The 19,247-nt window shown below is 39.1% G+C and overlaps 1 protein-coding gene across 1 annotated transcript in view; it reads right to left on the bottom strand.

Moving 5' to 3' along the window:
- Positions 1-19,247, bottom strand: part of ANKRD13A (ankyrin repeat domain 13A) — a 33,125-nt gene that overhangs the window by 4,708 nt on the left and 9,170 nt on the right. Inside the window, exons 2-12 of the mRNA XM_063085969.1 lie at positions 17,854-17,986; positions 16,954-17,078; positions 14,460-14,505; positions 13,065-13,208; positions 12,196-12,385; positions 8,142-8,208; positions 6,826-6,907; positions 5,830-5,891; positions 4,948-5,078; positions 4,281-4,438; positions 2,763-2,876 (exon numbers count right to left, since the gene is read on the bottom strand). Coding sequence (XP_062942039.1) covers positions 2,763-2,876; positions 4,281-4,438; positions 4,948-5,078; positions 5,830-5,891; positions 6,826-6,907; positions 8,142-8,208; positions 12,196-12,385; positions 13,065-13,208; positions 14,460-14,505; positions 16,954-17,078; positions 17,854-17,986 — 1,252 coding nt within the window. The remainder of the gene's footprint in view (positions 1-2,762; positions 2,877-4,280; positions 4,439-4,947; positions 5,079-5,829; positions 5,892-6,825; positions 6,908-8,141; positions 8,209-12,195; positions 12,386-13,064; positions 13,209-14,459; positions 14,506-16,953; positions 17,079-17,853; positions 17,987-19,247) is intronic.

The following is a 19,247-nucleotide window of genomic DNA, read 5'->3' on the forward strand; positions in this document are numbered from 1 at the left end:
CAAAAATGTTTTAAATTTTTTTTTAAGTGAAAGGATCAAAATGATAACAATCGAGATTTGCTATTATGTGAGAGATTTTTAAGGAAGAATAATCATGACAGAAAAAAGTACCAGAATGTAGCTTTTTGATTTTTGCCTTTTTAGTGAAAAAATGCATAGTCAAAAAAATACAGCGGACTGTAAAATGAAAAGATTTCTCTCCCTTCACTGATTCTCCTGTTTTCAAACTCCAGAGGTAGCCAGTGTTAACACTTATGTATCTTTTGAGGAATGTGATGTAAATACATATGTGTGTGGGGCTATGTATATGTATACATATACAGTTATACTAATGTGGTTTTTCTTTTTTTATTACAAAATATGGTAAACATATAAAAGAGTATATAAAGTGTCTGAACACTTAAAAATGATAATAATAAAACAAATGCCTGTGTATCCTTCACTAAGCCTAAGACACAGAACACTACCAATACCATGTCCTATAGGTATACCTTGATAAACAAATTCAGTAAAATTGCAGGAAACAAAATCAACACACAAAAATCAGTAGCATTTCTATACACCAACAACAAACTTGCAGAAAAGAAATCAAGAAAGCAATCTCATTTACAATAGCCACAAAAAATAAAACATCTAGGAATAAATCTAACCAAGGAGATGAAAGATCTCTACAAGAAAAACTACAAAACATTGATTAAAGAAACTAAAGAAAACACGTAAAAACTACAAAGGCATCCCATGTTCATGGACTGGAAGAGTCAATATTGTTAAAAAGACCATAATACCAGAAGTGATCTACAGACTCAATGCAATCTCCATCAAGCTACCAATGACATACTTCACAGAAATAGAAAAAAAAGTCCTAAAATTTATATGGAACAACAAAAGACCCCAATTAGCCTCAGCAATCCTGAGCAAAAAGAACAAAGCTTGAGGAATTGCTCCAGCAATTGCTCCCTTACTTCAAAATATACTACAAAGCTATCATAACCAAACAGCATGGTACTGGTACAAAAACAGATGTATAGACCAATGGAACAGCATAGAGAATCCAGAAATAAATCCAAGTACCTACAGCTAACTAATTTTCAACAAAGACACCAAGAACATACATTGGGGAAAGGACAGTCTCTTCAATAAATGGTGCTGTGAAAACTGGAGATCCATATGCAGAAGAATGAGACTAGACCCCTATCTCTCACCATACAGAAAAATCAATTCAAAATGGATAAAAGACTTAGATATAGGACCCAAAAGCTATAAAACTACTAGAAGAATAGACAGGAGAAACACTTCAGGCATAGGACCAGGCAAAGTCTTTATAAATAAGACCTCAAAAGCACAGGCAACAAAAATAAAAATAAAACTAAAAACCTTCCACAACAATCAACAGAGTCCAGACACAACCTGCAGAACGGGAGAAAATATTTGCAAACTATTCATTAACAAGGGATTTATATCCAGCTAGAATATATAGGGAACTCAAAAAACAACAGTAAAAAAGAAACAACCAAATAATCCAATTTATAAAAGGGCAAATGAGCTGAATACATTTCTCAAAAAAAGACATACAAATGGCCAACAGGTATATCAAAAAATGTTCAATATCACTAATCATCAGAGAAATGCAAATCAAAACCACAGTGAGAATGGCTATTATCAAAAAGACAGAAAATAACAAATGCTGGGGAGGATGTGGAGAAAGGGAAACTCTTCTTCACTATTGATGGGAACGTACATTATTACAGCCATTATGAAAAACTGTATGGAGTTTTCTCAAAAAACTACAAATAGAACTTCCATACGATCCAGCAATTGCACTAGTGGGTATATATCCAAAGGAAAGGAAAGCAACGTGTCGAAGGGACACCTGCACTCCCCTGTGTATCGTGACTCTATTCACAATAGCCAAGAGTTGAAACCAACCTAAATGTCTGTCAACGGGTGAGTGGATAAGGATAACGTGGTATATATACACAATGGAATACTACTCAGCAATAAAAAAGAAAGAAATTCTGCTATTTGTGGCAACATGGATGACCTTAGAGAAAATTATGTTAATTACGTTAGTTAAGTGAAATAAGCCAGGCACAGAAAGAGGAAGTACTGCATATTCTCACTCATATACAGAAGCTAAAAAAGTTGATCTCATAGAAGAAGAGGGTAGAATGGTGGTTACTAGAAACTGTTAAGGGGAGAAGCGAGAGGGGAATAAAAAGAGGGTGGCCAATGGATACAAAATTGTAGCTAGATAGGAAGAATAAGATCTAGTGTTCTATGTAGCACGGTAGGGAGACTACAGTCAACAACAAAGTACTGTATAACTTCAAGTAGCTACTAGAGAGGATTTTGAATGTTCCCAGCACAAAGATGTGACAAATTTTTGAGGTGATGGATATGCCAATTACCCTGATATGATCATTGCATGCTGTATAGATGTACCATCACCGTACTCCATAAATATACACAATTATCATGGGTCAATTAAGAAAAAGTAAATTAAAAAGAAAAAAAAATTAGAGACAGAAGTAGATTAGAGGTTACCAGAAACTGAAGGAAAGGAATAATGGAAAGTTATTGCTTAATGGGTACAAAGTTTATGTTTAAGACAAAAAGTTTTGGAGATAGAGGTCACATAGCATTGTGAATGTTATGAATTCCAGAACTGTTTGTTTAAAAGTGGTTAAAATGGCAAAACTTATGTTATATATATTTTACCACAATAAAATAAAAGCAAGCACAAACTCAACTGTTGTTTTTACCTGAGTCAGCCAGGGTCCCTTCCACATTTTGAGATACAGTTTCTTCAGCAGTACTACAGCCATTAACATTTCCAAATGTAATCCGCGCATTTAAGACATGAAACAAGGGAATTTCTAACAAAAGAAAAGTTTTTATAAATAAAATTTACTGAGAATAATAATAATTATCATTTACTGAGTACTTACTATGCTAGTACTGTGCCAAGCACTTTCTCTAAGTATGATTTCATTTAATCCTCATAACAACTGTTGGGAAAATATAGGAAAATGATCAGGGCCCCTCAGATGTTCAGAATCTTGCTAAGCACTTGATATAAATATGCACGTGCGCCCAGGGGTTCCTAAGTTATTGTCTAATATAATTGCACATGTGCACCCAGGTGTCCTGGGTTAGGGACTTAAGCATAAAGGACGAGTGGCTCTGATCCACAGCACCCCACACCCCTGGGATGCCCCTGGGGGGCCATGGGGAAGCCACTACTGCTGCTGGACGCTATTGGCTGCTGCTAGTGCCCCCGGGACCCTCCACGAGGCCACCGCCACCACCGGACCTGTAAACTATTGGACCTGTAAGCTGCTGCTGCTGCTGAGGACTAAGGTCGTGTCGTCTGCCAACAGCTCCTAGGACCTTTCCCAATTACCTAGCATGGACCTGTGTGTGAGGGGTCTGCAAACCCAGCCTGGCATGTGAGGGGTCTGGGGACCCAGCCTGGTATGTGAGGGGTCTGGGGACTCAATCTGTACAATGGGTTTGAAGGATCTGAGCCCGAGCTCTGACAATATAAATGGAAACTTAGTATAACTAAAATAATGAAACATTTTGGCTTTAGTTATGATTTGCCTTACTCAACAACTGGCATAGTTGTGTAGCTTTACAATTGGGTCACATCGGCAGTATTCCGACATTAGCCCTAGCTTTACAACAACGTTTGCCAGTATACAGATGGGAAAACAGATTCGAGAGTTAAGCATCTTCTCCTCTGTCACAGTGAGTAAGTGACCGAGCCAGGATTCAAGTGTCATTAATATCCAACCATCCAAAATTAAAATTCTTCAGGAGTAAAAAAATAAAAAATAAAAAATAAAATTCCTCAGGAGTAATATGTAACATATATATATATAGCATTATGCATACTAGTTCAGGCCCTAAAACATATTTATGTATCAAAGCATCTTGGTGTCAATTGTCTTCCTCAAATAATTATCTAAATGCAAGTTTCACTTAAGGTTTGACATTAAAACAATAAATGTGTCATATTTTTATGCTTTTTTACATCTGTCAGCACCATCTGTAAATAGAACTGATTGTTAGAGGTCTCCTAATTTTGATATGCAAAATGAACCACAAATCATGACACTTCTTTAAATCAAATTAAACCAGAGGATAATTCTAACCTCCTCCATTATATCCATTATATGCTACTTTGTGTCTAAAGTGCTCCGATTCCCTGAAGCATTCTGTCACCCAAGAAAATAGGCAGAACCTACAAAGTGTTCCTGAAGTTTATCTAACGGTACCTATTTTAACAGGAAACCCAGGTGGGAATTCCAGTTTGATGAAATCTCTCAGTCTTGCAAAATGAGCGCTAGTTCGAGCCATCAGGTCAATGATGGGAATGACCTGCTCCACGAGAGAGAGGGGAAACTCTTCACACATCCACAGTGTTGCTTTAAACCTACAGGATATGATTGAGAAAAGACTGAGGCAAGACATCTCCACCAGGTGGGGAAAATAAATTACTGCTACACAGTAGACTAGCCTCCTTACCCCACACTCTTTCCAGTTATCTCTTAATTCAGAGCTACTGAGAGACTACAACCACAAGGAACTCAGATCACCCTGAAATCTGGAAATCAGGGGAAACAGCTTGCATTACAACCTTCCACTGCAACAACCTTAATTGACAACAAGCATGAAGAAATTGACAGCTGATAGATACCATTTCATTTGATTGGCTGCAGCTTGTTGGCAGGAAAAAAAAACAAAATTCTTATATCCAAACTATATTCTATTTGGAAAAGGGCTAATAAGATGGGCAATGTACTTTTAGCTTTCATCAGATAAAGGAATTTTTAAATTATTTTTAAAGAAAAGTGGCAGAGAAATGTGACGAAACATAACACCGTAAAACAGCACAACTTCTGAAACAATCCATAAGTTGAAAATGGCAGCTGAATCTCTTACTTTTGTGTTCTAATCGTCAGCTCTTTCGGCCTTCCAATATCCCTGTCTTTCAGATCAAATTCTCCGTTGAAGTACTCTTCAGGCGTGATGGCTGTGGGGTTGTTTGTGGTGGCACACTCCGTAGTGAGATCCTGCCAAGCCAGAGCTCAGAAGAGTCAGAAATGCCAAACGATGCTCACAGGTGGAGGCCTATGGCACTCCGTCCCTGAGGTGGACATGTTGACCAGCTACAAATCAGGAAGTTCTGGTCATTAACCTTTTTTAAATTAACTTACTGCATGGAACAAGAAAATCTACAGAGATATTACCAAACTATGTGAAAAGTATAATGGATTTCTCCATTTTCAAATATTTCTCCACTTTCCTTTGCATTTTCATCTCCTGATTATAGAAAATAAAAAAGAGAGAGACAGAAATATCTGAAAATGCATGATATTTAGAAGACTTGGAGTTCAAATTCCAGCTCTGTCATCGTCTAGTTTTGACACTAGAAAGATGACTGTTTTTCTGATCCTCAATGACATCCATTGTACCAAGTTCATAGAGCTATTGTGAGGATCAATTAAGAAAATGTTTGTTAATGTGCTCTGTTACAATATAAAGTCCCGAATTATTTTTAAGTTCCATTTTTATAGAGAAGCCTCTACAACGGATAAGAGAAAAAATACCTGATTTCTATAATCATCCCCCTCCCCCACCTTTATTTTCAAAGACTCACTCATCTAATTCTCTTCCAAAAGAATATCTCAATTCTAGCTTGGGAGTACTCTTTGATCTTTTCAAACAGAGTGGCCTGTTCAGGATCCAATCAATGCCATCACAAGCACAGATATGTCACTTCCTTTCATTAAACTGTGCCAAAAGCTCGTTGCTTCCACTTACCCCTTGAGCACCAAACTGGTGTTCCACAGTCCCCAGCAAAGATTCCAGGGGGTTCCTGTCCGCTACAGAGAGGAGAAAAGCTTAATGACTAATATCATATCTTTCTTATGGATACAGAAAAAGGACCTCATCATATTTTGAAGTTTCTGATCTAAGCTACAAGCATTAGGAAATTCATTTATAGACAGGCTGATAAAATCACCCACTATATCCATAAGCTAATTTATCCTTTACAGTACACTTGTTAGGATCTCTAAACTAGATGAACAGTTAGAAGAATTAAAGCAGAATAGTGGAAAGAGTCTGGATTTAGGAGTGAGCCAGATATGGATTCCAATCCCATCTTGGCCACTCACTATACCCATGTGTTCTGAGCCTCAGTTTCCTCAGCTGTCAAACTGCAGTAATGGTAACAGTAGTAGTTGTGGTGGTAGTTAGCAATTACTACACACTTACCACATACTGCAGGAACTGTTTTAAATGTTTAGATGTAGTAACTCATCTAATCCTCTCAATAACTCAAAGGAAGGTATGGTATCACCTCCATTTCACTGCTGAGGAGACTAAGGCACAGAGGGTAGGTAACTCCACAGGGCCACAGAGCTGGCAAAGCTGGGATATGGCAACCACATATTGGCAATGTTGTGGCTCAGAGCCCAAGTTCTGTCCAAATCTTTCATCACAATAGTTTGGACTGCATCACTCATTCCAATATTCTCCAATATCCTTATCTACTTTTTCAGCTGAATCCAACAATTGTTCTTCATAACACATAAACAAGCCCTCATGAGTGGCTTTAATTACAGCTGCAGCCAACTGTGGGGAAACACCTCCAAGAATGAGTCAGACTAAGGCAATTTTTATGAAAAAGAAGTTAGACTTAGCATGAGCACATCCCAATCACATGAACTAAAACTTAACAGAGCCAACAAATGCTCTCTCTAGACCAAAGTAAAAGAAAAAAAAAAAAAAAAAGGAGGTGGGAGGGAGGATTACCTTTATATCTCTTTTTTTCCTCCTCGGTTAGATGTTCTGTACGTATTTTGGTTATCACATTCACATTGTTTACTGTGTACACCTTGAGAGATGTGTGCAAAAGAGAACAATGACACGGGGAATCAAAACTCAAAAAATAAGCATAGCAAGAGCAAGAATGCTGAAGCCAAAAAAAAAAAAAAAAATCCAGCAAAATAAAAATGAAAAATGGTTAACAATCATTAGGATCCTTTAGGGAAATTATGCAAACTATCAACTTAGAAATGCATCAGCAGTTACTTTCCGTATTGACAGTTTTAATACCGAGGAGTTAACAGTGACAGGCTGCATCTTTCTACTTGCTCTTCTTGTTGCTAAACAATCTCAAAAAATGCCCTGCAATTTCAGTTTTCCACCTGGATTTCTATTGTACTAGGGTACCCAAGCCTGTATCACCTACAGCTACTCATTTGTGGTCATCATAAGGTATTCCATACATTGCCAAAAAATTATAACTGCAAGAATAAATGGTCTGTTATCAAGGTTGGCTAAGGAATACGGTGGTGTGGAAAATCAAATACAACAGTTAACAGAGAATTAACTGTATGTGCCCTATGTGGATTCCCAATGTTCAAAGCTGCAGAGAACACACTCAGCACTAGAATGACTGTTTCTAAATGTATCTTGCTGAGCACGATGTAAGCTTTCTTTGCTCACTCAGAGGCCACCAGAGGACCCTGCAGCACCTGGCTCAATCACTGCGAGCTGTCAATCCCTGCTATACTGCAGGACTAGGAAAAGGCCAGGAAACAGAGCTTTCCAGTTGATGAAATGCCAGATAGTTTGATTAACAGTCAGTCATCTCCACTATTACAATTATGTTTTAAATTCATGGATATTATGAAAATAGGCTGCAATCCTATTGATTACAATTAAGCTGATTTAAAAAAACAGAGAGTCATAAGAGCTACTAACTACACAATTTTTTTTTTAACCACTCAGGTTATAAAAAAAGATAAACAAGCACATTAAATTCAATTCTTTCTGTTTTTTCTTTTTTTAGAGAAGAAATGACTAGCTTGTCATTCCCACTGGGACAACAGGTACAACATTGTTTCTCTACAGCATAACTAGAGACCTCCTTAGGACATGCTACCCCATTTTCTGAAAGTCAAATAAGATAAAATTAAAAATCCAAGTGAAAGATATATTAGATAGTATACTTATTCCCCAGAGCATCTTCATGGCACAGATGCATGAGAAAATGTGAACAGACTCCTCATTTGCATAGAAGCTAAATAGCTATATTAAATCTTATTTTAAGAATTTCCTTTTACCTTTGCTTCGTAACCATTAACAACTTCTGCTTTATCTGTCCTCCAGCCCCAGAATCCGGATTTAGTTCTGATAAAAAGTGAACACCACAAATTTCTACATGTACAACATGCCATTCAGATTTATCCCTGCAGCCTTTACAGATTTTCGCCCCCCAGCTTAAGTTAGTGAAGGACACTTGGAAGTCTTGGTCCTATTGTCCACAAAAGGATGCTATCAGTGACAGATGGCTTAAGCACTCCCCACCCCCCTCCCACAGTAATTAATCAATTTGCCCCACCTAGGGCATAGAAAGCCTCCAGTCTTGGCTTCTTTACAAAAACTGCCAGCATGGGGGACAAAGGTGGTGACATTTATTGAACAGCTGTCCTAAAGAAGTGAGTGAAGATGACCAGCATCCAAGGGCTTGCTGCAAGGTGGTATCTGGGTCAGAGCATTTATCTGGGTCATCTTAATTGTGGGCACGGATGTCACAGCTCTATCTCCATAAGCAGCCACATCTCAATCAAGGAATTCTTAGAACAATGAGGCACAGACCATCCTGCACCTGGAAGAAAGCACTGGGGCAGGAGCTCATCACTGTGGTGAGCTGCTTGGAGAGGCTGCTAATGCCTACAGAATGGCTTATGAGTCACATGTTTTATCAGGTCTGGTGCACCAGGGGAAAGGACATGAAAAGTGGTTTTCCAGCCCAGCTGTTGATTCCGGCTCTGTGGAACTACTTTTAAAGTAGCCCAGCATTCCAGCGGCAGCTGCAGAGTTGGTAATGTGCCCCAAATCCCAGTTCTTCAACTCAACATACTCCTGAGAAAAATGTCATATTTAAGAACCAAGAGTAGCCAAAAGGGTCTGATTCTTTTCAAAGCAGCTCACCCTGGGAAATGCTACCACTCATAGGGGAGCCCTGACCAGCCCTGCCCTTTGTCTAGGACATCACATCCTAGCTCCAAGTGGCCCTGTGGAGGGCAACAGCCTGCCTTTTGCTCTGACCCCCAAGTGAAGTGGGATGTCAAGCAGGAAGCTCAGGGAATGGCCTTAGGGTAGCCAAGTCACAAAGAACATATGCTGTTATTTGCACTGTGATGTTTCTAAACGGCTTGCTTTTCTTCTAATGGGATTTAGTAAATGAAATCATTCCAGATGGCATGTAATGAGGTTATGTGTGTATTCTAGCCCATCAGAGAAAGGAGGAACCAGAGTTCTCATTCTCCTATGAGCTGTCTACAATTAGTGCAACATGGCCCATGGAGGGAAAGAGAAGAATCCTAAAGAGATTACACCAAATGCCATCTCCGACTTATACTTCAGAAACAAAATAATCGTCAGGGGGATTAGGGACCACATCTGACTGATTAATAAGCCACAGTCCCCTTTAGTCATCAATAGTTGAAAACTGAGATATTTCCCTTCATTCCATCCTCAGTTCCTCCTCTCTGCTTAAGTCACTTAAGGACTGGCCTGTTGGCCCAGTTGGTTACAGCACCACCTCCTAATACCAAGGTCAAGGGTTCAGATACCCATACCAGCAAGCCACACAAAAAAAGTTTCTTGATAATCTTGGCATGGGAAATCACTGTTTCCTAGCACAGAGGCTTCTGAGGGACTGAAGGATGGCTGTCTGCTGCATGTCATCCTTCACATGTGCTGAGAAGTCTGGGCTGTGCTCTTCTCCTGAGAGACCACCAAGATGCTCACTCCCCCATCTGCTCTCTTGGCAGCCCTGGCCTTCTGCTGCCCTTTGCATTTCCACACTCTGACACCAGTTTAGTTATTAAACTCAACATCTACTCCCTGTTTTGAAACCAAGATCCTAATGACTGCTTGGCTCTAGATAAAGTTTGCATGCGGAGGCATCTGAAGATGACAGAACACCCTGCCCTCCTGTGCCTTTTCACTTCTGCCTGTCTCCACTGAGCCCACCATACCAAGGCCACTTAGCAGGCACTGTGTCCAGGTGGCTGCAACACAATTTTGAGAAAGGTTCTTAAGGTGGCAGGGAGTGTTTTGTTTGAGCATAGTCTTTCGGAAAGGCAAAAAATCCAAACTACAACCAGAGAACATAAAGACCAAAAATTAATCTGGTGAGAGTATTAATTTACAAGCATCAAGCTCCCAGTACCAGAAGGAAGAAATTGACAAAAGTGACTATCCTAAAATGAGGGAGAGCCACACCTTCCAAATCCAGTCAAATGAACTCACACATCTGGCTAGAAGATGTGCGCACTTTTTGTACCAGCAATGCTCACACACAAGAGTGACTCAAATCCCTGCCCAATGCACGACAAGTTCGCTGATCACACATTTAATTCTGAGCTCCACAAAAAAAAGCAGCTGTCTTCCACAACTTCTCTCTCAGCAACCCACTGTCAGTTGCAAAAGGAAAGTTAGCTTGAACAACATGAAAACCCTGTGGCCATACAAATACAAAACATGCCTTAGTCCTCAGTACAAATGGAATGTGCTATCATTCCCATCTATACGCAGTGGGTAACAGCCAGTAATCATCACCTTCTCTTCATAAATCACACTTAATAACAAACAATGACGTTAGCAATTCTGCTGATGAACTGCACAGGGAATAATGGCTCTTCTCATGACATCTTAGAGTCTCACACTTCAGAGACTTCATCTCTAGATTCACCCCCTTATTTTTTCAGCTAAGGAAACAGAACACTGAAGAGATTAGGCCACTTGCCCAAAGCCCTGCTGATGGCAGTTTATCCAACTCTCCTTGCTGCTGAAGGGCTGCAGCAGTGGTGGCGGCCTCTTTCATCTTGAAGCGTCATGAACAGAGTCCCAAGCTGAAGGTACCCTTCCTGTCTGCAGAGGAGTATGCTGAAGCCTGGACATGTCTTTCTAAGACCCTTCCAGACAAAGCTGTGGTCAGTCCCTAAACCTTGTTGTCCCTGGAAGACAACAGCTGTCATCTGGCTAGGCCAGTGCAAGAAGGCTGGCGAGAGAGGACTGATCCTGCCTTGAGGGATGTTATTACTCCTACCGAAGCAGTAGCAGCAGCACCTGGACACTACGCAGGCTAGGCATTCTGGTTTTTTCTTCTGCTACAGATACCCTAAATTCCAGAGCTTCATCTAAATTAGAAGAAAAGGGCATATAACAAGTTCTATGTCTGAATGAACAGAAATCCCTCAGTTTTATTAACTAATTTTATATTGGAAACAAAGAAGAAAAGAAAAATAAAAAGAGAGGGCAGTTAGTATATTCATCAAGAGAAAAAAAAGCCTAAATCCAGGATAATAGTGTCCATTTTAGCTCAGGTTATGTTACTTTCGTTACAGAGAGCTGGATGTGAAATCCTAGGCAAACACTAAGGGCTCTGGCTCTTGTGGACTCCCCAGGTTCAGTGTGTCCACAGTAGAAATACTCAGGCTAACAGCTATGACAGCCTCTACTTCCCTTACACTCAAAGTCCCTCTATGTCCTCTGTGTGACCCAGAGGCAGATGACTAGTGACGGTGTTCTCATCCAGATTAACCAAGACACAGACATCTGCAAAGAATTCTTCTCCAGTCTGGAACAGAACTGAACCCCCTCCAGACTTTTGCTCTAAACTATTAGGCCTCACGGAGAGAAAAAGAACCAAGTTTAACTATATAGCAAGTGTGAATTTGACTGACTAATATCGTAAAATCAAATTCAATACTGGGTCAATTTTAGTTTCTGGAAACTCAAAACTCTATGGTTTGGGACTAGGGAGTGTTGTGGATCCACAAATACCAAAAGAAAAATAAGATTCGAATAAAATCCACTAGAAAGGGCTCATAAAAGAATACGAAAACATTTCTCTAAGACTTAACCACTATGCTATAAAAATGACAGACAATGTAGGATGTCAGCTATGGTTTCTATTTGGTTAGAGTGGATATCAATCTTAAAACCCCCTAGTATTAAAAAAAATACTATTAAATAAAAATACTATTAAAACCCACCCATATTAGAAAAATCCCAATCTATCCATAATTTCTAATTAATACATACACGTCACCAAAGATGGCAGAAGGGGGATTAGACATTAAAATTTGGAGTCTCAATTCATACCTTTCAAAGGCAATATTTTTAGTGTCAAGGCTGGTGTTAATGACTGGGCTTGTGAGCCGCCTCTCAACCTCCCTGCCTTTTGGCTTCATCAGGTCCAGAGTGAGGCGTTCCATTTCCTGGGAAAGGTCAAGGTGTTCAGTGGTGACCACTTTGTCATCATGGTTGACTTCCATCAACTCAGCCCAGTTGTCTGTTATTGGAAACAATGGCATAACTAAGCACAATGCAAGAAAGACGCAAAAACAAGGAAGCCTCATATGTTGAAATGCATCATCTTTCACATTTTTCCTCCCAGGCACTATCTGATAAAACATAAAGAGTACAGATTATCCATTACCTACCTGCACAGGGATTATCTGGCCGGCTTTCCACAACTCATAGGAGGCTCTGGGCCATCTTCCCCAAAGACACAGAATTTTAAAATACTTCGTACTGTTTACTAGCAACACATTTCATATATTTCCTTTATAAAATATATTATTACAGAATTAATATAAATTATTTATGCACAACATTGGGTGAGCAAGGCCATTTCTTACCTTCCATTCAGGAAGATCATATCATGCCTGACTATGGAGAGAATACACAGATGCAAAATAGAAGGCTTGTACTCAAGGGCTCAGGAGAGTGAGACAGACACGTGTCACAGGGTAACAGTTTTGGGTGGTAAATGACATGTGCAAGGGAACTACCCAGACAAGAATTAAGATAGAGATGGAGAGCTGAATAATTAATAAAAATAACAACAACAACAAAATGCCCTAGGTAGGATCAGACAGATAAGGTACAAGAATGTGAACATGCTTTGATGGTTAAAATTCATTCTGTAATTTAGCTTGAGCAGTGATTACTAAAACAGAATCACTCACCTTCTCCCTTAAAAATAAAACTACGCCTTCCTCTTATCCAGCTCATGTTTTCAAATCCCAGCAATGTGATATCAACACGTAATTTGGCACCACTCTTCCAGATGCGACAGACATCGTTTGGGCATATTCTGGAAACCAAGGGCACTGGAGGAGAGAAGTGTACTACTGAGAAAAACCCAAGGGTGAAGCAGAACGCCCAGGCCAAGAAATCAGGATATGACTTTAATAAAAGGAGAGAAGTAGTGAGATGTGACCATCAAAGAGGACTGGACTTCTCGGCTCCCATGCTCACTATAAAGGAAGTTGCTCTTAAAAAATAAAAATGGACCTTCTGTTCAGAGAAAACTCTAAACGAATTTCCCAAGAGTATTCCCAATCCCGAAATGAACCCCACTGACTGACCCCCACCAGGGCTCTAGAGTACATCCATCTGGCCTCTGCTATTCACATGTGCTACTCTGGCCATATGGCAGTGGCCTACCCTTATTGTCATAGACACCATTCAAAATATCAAATGTCTAAAATATGCCACTTTTTAACAAAACCTAAATCAGAGTGATTATCTGCATTAGAAAAGAATTCCTTTGTTTCTCAGAACAATCTGAAGTTCTCTTCTTTTATGTTCTTTTTACTTGTTTACACGTTTCATTACAAATATGACTTCCCACCTGAAAGAGAAGTCTGGAAATGAAAATGGCTGATACCCTGGGAATTAGGAGTTATCATTAACTGGTCTACAAGAAATAAAAATAGAACTTCTATGAATATACTGTCAGTCAATTGCCTTACATAATACTTCAGAGAAATACATCCATTTTGTAAAAAATAAGCAATTCCAATATTCACCTCATCTTCTTCCTTAGAATAACAGGTTTAAAAGAAGCATGCTGAACCACATAAGGAAATGAGTAAATTATAGTAAGTCTACTTATTAAAATTTTAACAATTTAAAGTGACATTTTAAAAGCAAATAATATGGGGCTGGCCAGTTAGCTCAGTTGGTTAGAGCACAGTGTTGTAACACCAAAGTCAAGGATTCAGATCCCATACTGGCCAGTCACCCAGCCCCTAAAAAAAGAAAGAAAAAAACTATTAATATGGATAAAGATCAGCTATAAGCAATGAACAGAGAAGACAAAACTGTCCATATACTATATTTATAAATGTTGGAGGGGAAAGATTCTACGCATGGAGGAAAAGACTAGAAGGAAAAGACCCAAAGCATCAACAGTAGTTGTGTTGAAGTGGGACTAGAGGTGATTATTTTTCCTCATTCTTCTCTATACATTTCCTAGATTTAAAAACACGTGTAACTTTCATAAAGAAAAAAAATAAGCCTATATTCAGGCTAAGTAAATTCAGAAACAAAAAAATGACAAGCCTACAGACACTCACCCCAGCTGGTGAATTCCCATTTCATCTGCACATAGAAGTCCGGAGCCTGAAGGACAGACAATGGTTTAAAATAGATTACCCTTGGCATTAATAACTAGACACAAACACAGTAAGGATTAACAAGGTTTTAAAAAAATTAAAGGAGAACAGAGAAAATAAGAAGAAACAAAAGAGTAAACTCACTGAAATAAACACTTATTTCATATTCAGGCTGTTATTTTACCTTGGTATAAACTATGTCCAGACAGTTAAGAAAGTTAACAGAAAGTAACAAGGTTGGAAGGGGATAATTATAAGTCAAACCTGACTTGGGGGTTCAATCAGGTTACTAACAGTAACAGAAAGATGAGCCTGGGAAGACAGGCTTAAGTACTGCCACCACTGTGGTTAACAGACTATTCTGAGCAAAGACAAGGAATGCCAATTCTTTCTGTTCTATGGGGAACTTGACTGCAAAAGGCTTTGTGCGCTGGGAAGTGCTTTGCCACGCTGTGAAACCAAAAGAGGCTGCTAGACATCATTTCCCTGGGAAGTGGATTTTCCCTCTAGTTAACAGAAGATTTTGCCCCACTTTCCTATTAAACTTTTAGAATTTGGCTTCCTGAAGTTTTACACAACCAGAGCAGCCATATTTAGGATTATTTTCTTATCTACCATCAATTCTTCTAGAAAATTCTTGAAGAGCTACTTAAGAAATTCAACAGTTCCATCCCAGAAGAGAAATTCTAGAGATCCCAGGTGTTTTTCTGTTCCTTCAAACTCTCAAGGCTTTGCCATAGTTTTTAAGAAAAGAACAAGGCAGGTAGACCAGGAATCTAGCCTGGAGTAAAACCAGCCAGGATTCCAATGATGGGCAAAGATAACCTCCAAGAGGTGGCTGATAAGATAGGCTGGCTCTGTTATAAGAAGCCACTGTCGAAAGACAAAACATCAATAATAGCCTCTGGTGCCATTAAGAACACAGGTCATTTTGGGACTGTCTATAACTTCAAGCAGAGAGTACAATTCAGTGCAGTCCACTGCTATGGATCAATACAGGTAAAAAAAGAAAATCCTTAACACTGAACTTTTAAATTTTGAGACCCCATGTTAAATAAGTCATTTTCTGTTTTGTCAAATGGGCAAATGATGTTTTTATTTCCTCTTACAGTAAGTTAGATAAGAAAACAATTAATCCACGTGATCTTTGCACACTCACAAATACACGCCTATTTTTAAAACAATGCATGCAACTACTTCATATTTCATGGGAAGTTTCATTTTAGTACATGGGAAATGAATATCTTAGGGATGATTTAGCCTAAGTGTCAGAGAAATTTTTTTTTAAAAGGAGTACTCAAATAATGAACAACGATTGCCATAATTATAAAAAAGTTGCTCCTTTTCTCATTAGCTATTAATTTTTCTCACAAATTATGTTTTAACTAAAGTTGTAAAGCTAACCTATCTAGCAAATAACTTTATAGATATTTGGGGGAGCTCGCTTCTGTGCTTAAATTGAGAATAAACAACATGAAAACTGAACCACTGATACTTTCTTGTCACCTGCTGCCCCGGGAACATTGCACATGGTTTACCAATAAGATTGTTCTCTCAAATAACAAAGATTATCTGAGGAATGGCAAACATTATTCAAAACAATCCATGAGTGTAGAAGTAAATGTTTTTAAGAAAGGTCTCTGGGGGCCGGCCCGTGGCTCACTCCGGAGAGTGTGGTGCTGATAACACCAAGTCCACGGCTTCGGATCCTATATAGGGATGGCAGGTTTGCTTACTGGCTGAGCGTGGTGCTGACAACACCAAGCCAAGTGTTAAGATCCCCTTACTGGTCATCTTTAAAAAAAAAAAAAGAAAGGCTTCTGAATGTCATAGTGCTCATTCACTTTAATTCGTAAGACAAATAAACTGCCCAAAGCCAATAGCTGCATATAAATAAAGGCAATGGATCAGAAACCATAAAATAGTAATGGTTAACAAGGAGAAGTTACATACAGACCTCTGAACCTCAACAGGCCCTCAACATTCCTGCACAGTAATGATGCTCATTACAACTTCCTCGAGATTACCTATGCTCAGAGTGCTACTTTTAAGAAAGCAGGCACTTAGACAAATTAATTGTGATTGATGTCCATTTTCCTTAAGTTTTTTTTTTATTATATTGTTTTTTTTGGTGGCTGGCCAGTACTGGGATCTGAACCCTTGACCTTGGTGTTACAAGGCAGCATTCTACTCAGTTGAACTAACTGGCCGGCCAAGTTATAATTTTTAAATAACACTTAAAAGGGTAGGCCCAGTGATCTGGAAATATAATTTGTAAAAGATCCCAAAATTCGATAAGTTGGAAAGGCAAGGAATAAAACTATTTGGTACTCAATACATTGTCTTCACTATTCATAAACCTCTTTAGGAAGGCACACAAGGATATTAAACTATGTCTCCAGGTATTTTATCAGCATTTAGTTCAAGTTATGGCATGCCACATTTTTATTGATACCTCGAGAATTTTTTGAAGCAGCTCAGGAACTCCCTGTAGAGCCATGGATGTGTTGTGGTAGTCTCGATGCTGAAGAACTGTGTACACCATCTCGGGATCGCCAGTGCTCACAGCCTCGTGTAAAACTGGAAAACAAAAGGGTGAAATTTAATCACCAAGTATTCTCATACTTTCTGACAAATTCCACAGCCAGTCTGAAAACTATCTGTATAGATCAAAACCAACATTTTCTTCAAAGAAGGAGAGAGTCCAACCTGATCATTTATTACCATGACTTCTGACTGCTAGCTCTTAACTGAGTAAAAAGAAAATAGAGCACTCTTAGCCTCTTGATCAAACCCTTTCCACCCTACCCCTACCCCCCCCCCCCTTACTGCTGGTTCTGATATCCTGCCAACATTTTCAGAGAGCTGGCTTTAACTGTGCAATCATACAACTCTGGTGACATGTAGATCTGGAAGGCAGGGCTCATGCTTATGAGTATCCTTGCTCAGTCAACACAAAATTCCTCTGACCAACAGTAACAAAGTTTGCATAAAAGTGAAATGCCAGGATTTACTGGAAGAAGCTATTTCTAGCCATAATGTCTTTTTGATTTTTGCCTATCCTGATGGATTCAGTGGAGTTACCACTATATTCCCGGGGTAGAACTTGTCTTCACACTCATGTAGAGTGGGAAGAGTTTGCACCGAGAGCTGTTTCAGGATGAGTACAATTCAGGCCATTGTACTGCACATGGGGAGCCTGCATCCCAGCTCCAGCTCCTTGCACCCACCGCAGTCCCAAGAGAGGAACAGTCTTAAAATAAAGATGACTCTGAGAACTATGATTGAGACTGGCCTTTACTCAGAAAGAAAAACCAAAATTAATGACTTTAAATTATTTTAAAAGTATACATGCCTGTCCATCCCTGACCATTTTCTTTTGTCACATCTGCTTTATGTCGAAGCAAGACTCGAGCCGATTCCAAATGTCCCAAAGAAACAGCAAGATGCAATAAAGTTCGACCTCGTGGATCCAGAGCCTCCACATTCTGTGAAATAAACACAGGCACCTATATCATTGGATATATTTCATGAAAACATGGAAATGTGCTTGAGAAATAGATTAAATACAAAAAATAGAATACAATATTTATACATTCATTACGGCAACATATGTAAAAAGGTATGTTTGCATATAGACACAAAGTACAAATTTGGGGACTATAAATAAAGATGATAGTTACTGAGTTCCTTTTCTATAAAGTTAAGTGCCTAATAAATAAACATTCGCAATAGGCCTCAGAATATCCAACACAACTTTAAGCTCTCAACAGCACTCAAATTCAGTCTAAATAAGGCTAAGAGCTTTCACGAAATGCAACACCGTATGACATGGAAAGTGGGGGATTTCTGAAGCACATATCAGCATTCAAGTCTAGAACAGGAAGTGCAAGACTTTGATCAAAACTGAAAGTACAAAAGATAATTTGGGTCAGAATAAAATTACATTCTCTAGATGGATTCCCACCGAAACACCACTCTCAATATTGAATATTGAGTTCCAAGTGCCCTGAAGTAGCACCTAAAATCCAGTAGCATCAGCAGGTCTTACAGATGCCAGACATATATGTAGATGTATTTATACAAAAAATGTAAAAACACACACACATCACTTCAGGCCATCCCCTTGAGGGTTTTCTTCCCCATGCTAGACATACATATTTGGCTTTTATCTCTTTATTCCTATTCTGCTACTCTGGTCTTCCTTTTGGTACCCACACTGGGTCTCCAGAACCAAGCAGCAGTTTCTCTGGTGTGAGCTAAGTCTGAATAACTGGGCACTGCTGCAAAACACAGTTCTGAAAGTTCTTCCAAGGACACAATAAACTGCCATGGGACTTTTGGAATGTAAAAACATTTTAAACGCCATAATACTTCTTAGAAAATATGCTTTATCTTCATTTGAGATGCAAGTTGCGCAGGCACTAACTGCAGTCTCCGCAGATATACAGAATGTGCCACGGGAAAGTGAAGCAGGACTGTGAATGAACAAACACAACTCAACAGCTATTGAATGGATCTCTTTGTTTTGCTAAAATTATGTCATAGCTATCATACAGCGAAGATAAGAACCGTTATCAAGGAATAATAAAAGTGGCTGAAGACATTCTGCTAGCTAAACACAAGTCCTCCTGGACCTCCCAGGAGCTGAAATACCATTGTGTCCCCTGGAACATGGTCCACACCACCTCCCATGATGCCCTGACTTTTCCCAAGGGTATGGCTTGCTCATTGCACCAAAGACATTGA

Source organism: Cynocephalus volans, chromosome 2, assembly GCF_027409185.1.
Source record: "Cynocephalus volans isolate mCynVol1 chromosome 2, mCynVol1.pri, whole genome shotgun sequence".
In the NCBI taxonomy this organism is placed as follows: domain Eukaryota; kingdom Metazoa; phylum Chordata; class Mammalia; order Dermoptera; family Cynocephalidae; genus Cynocephalus; species Cynocephalus volans.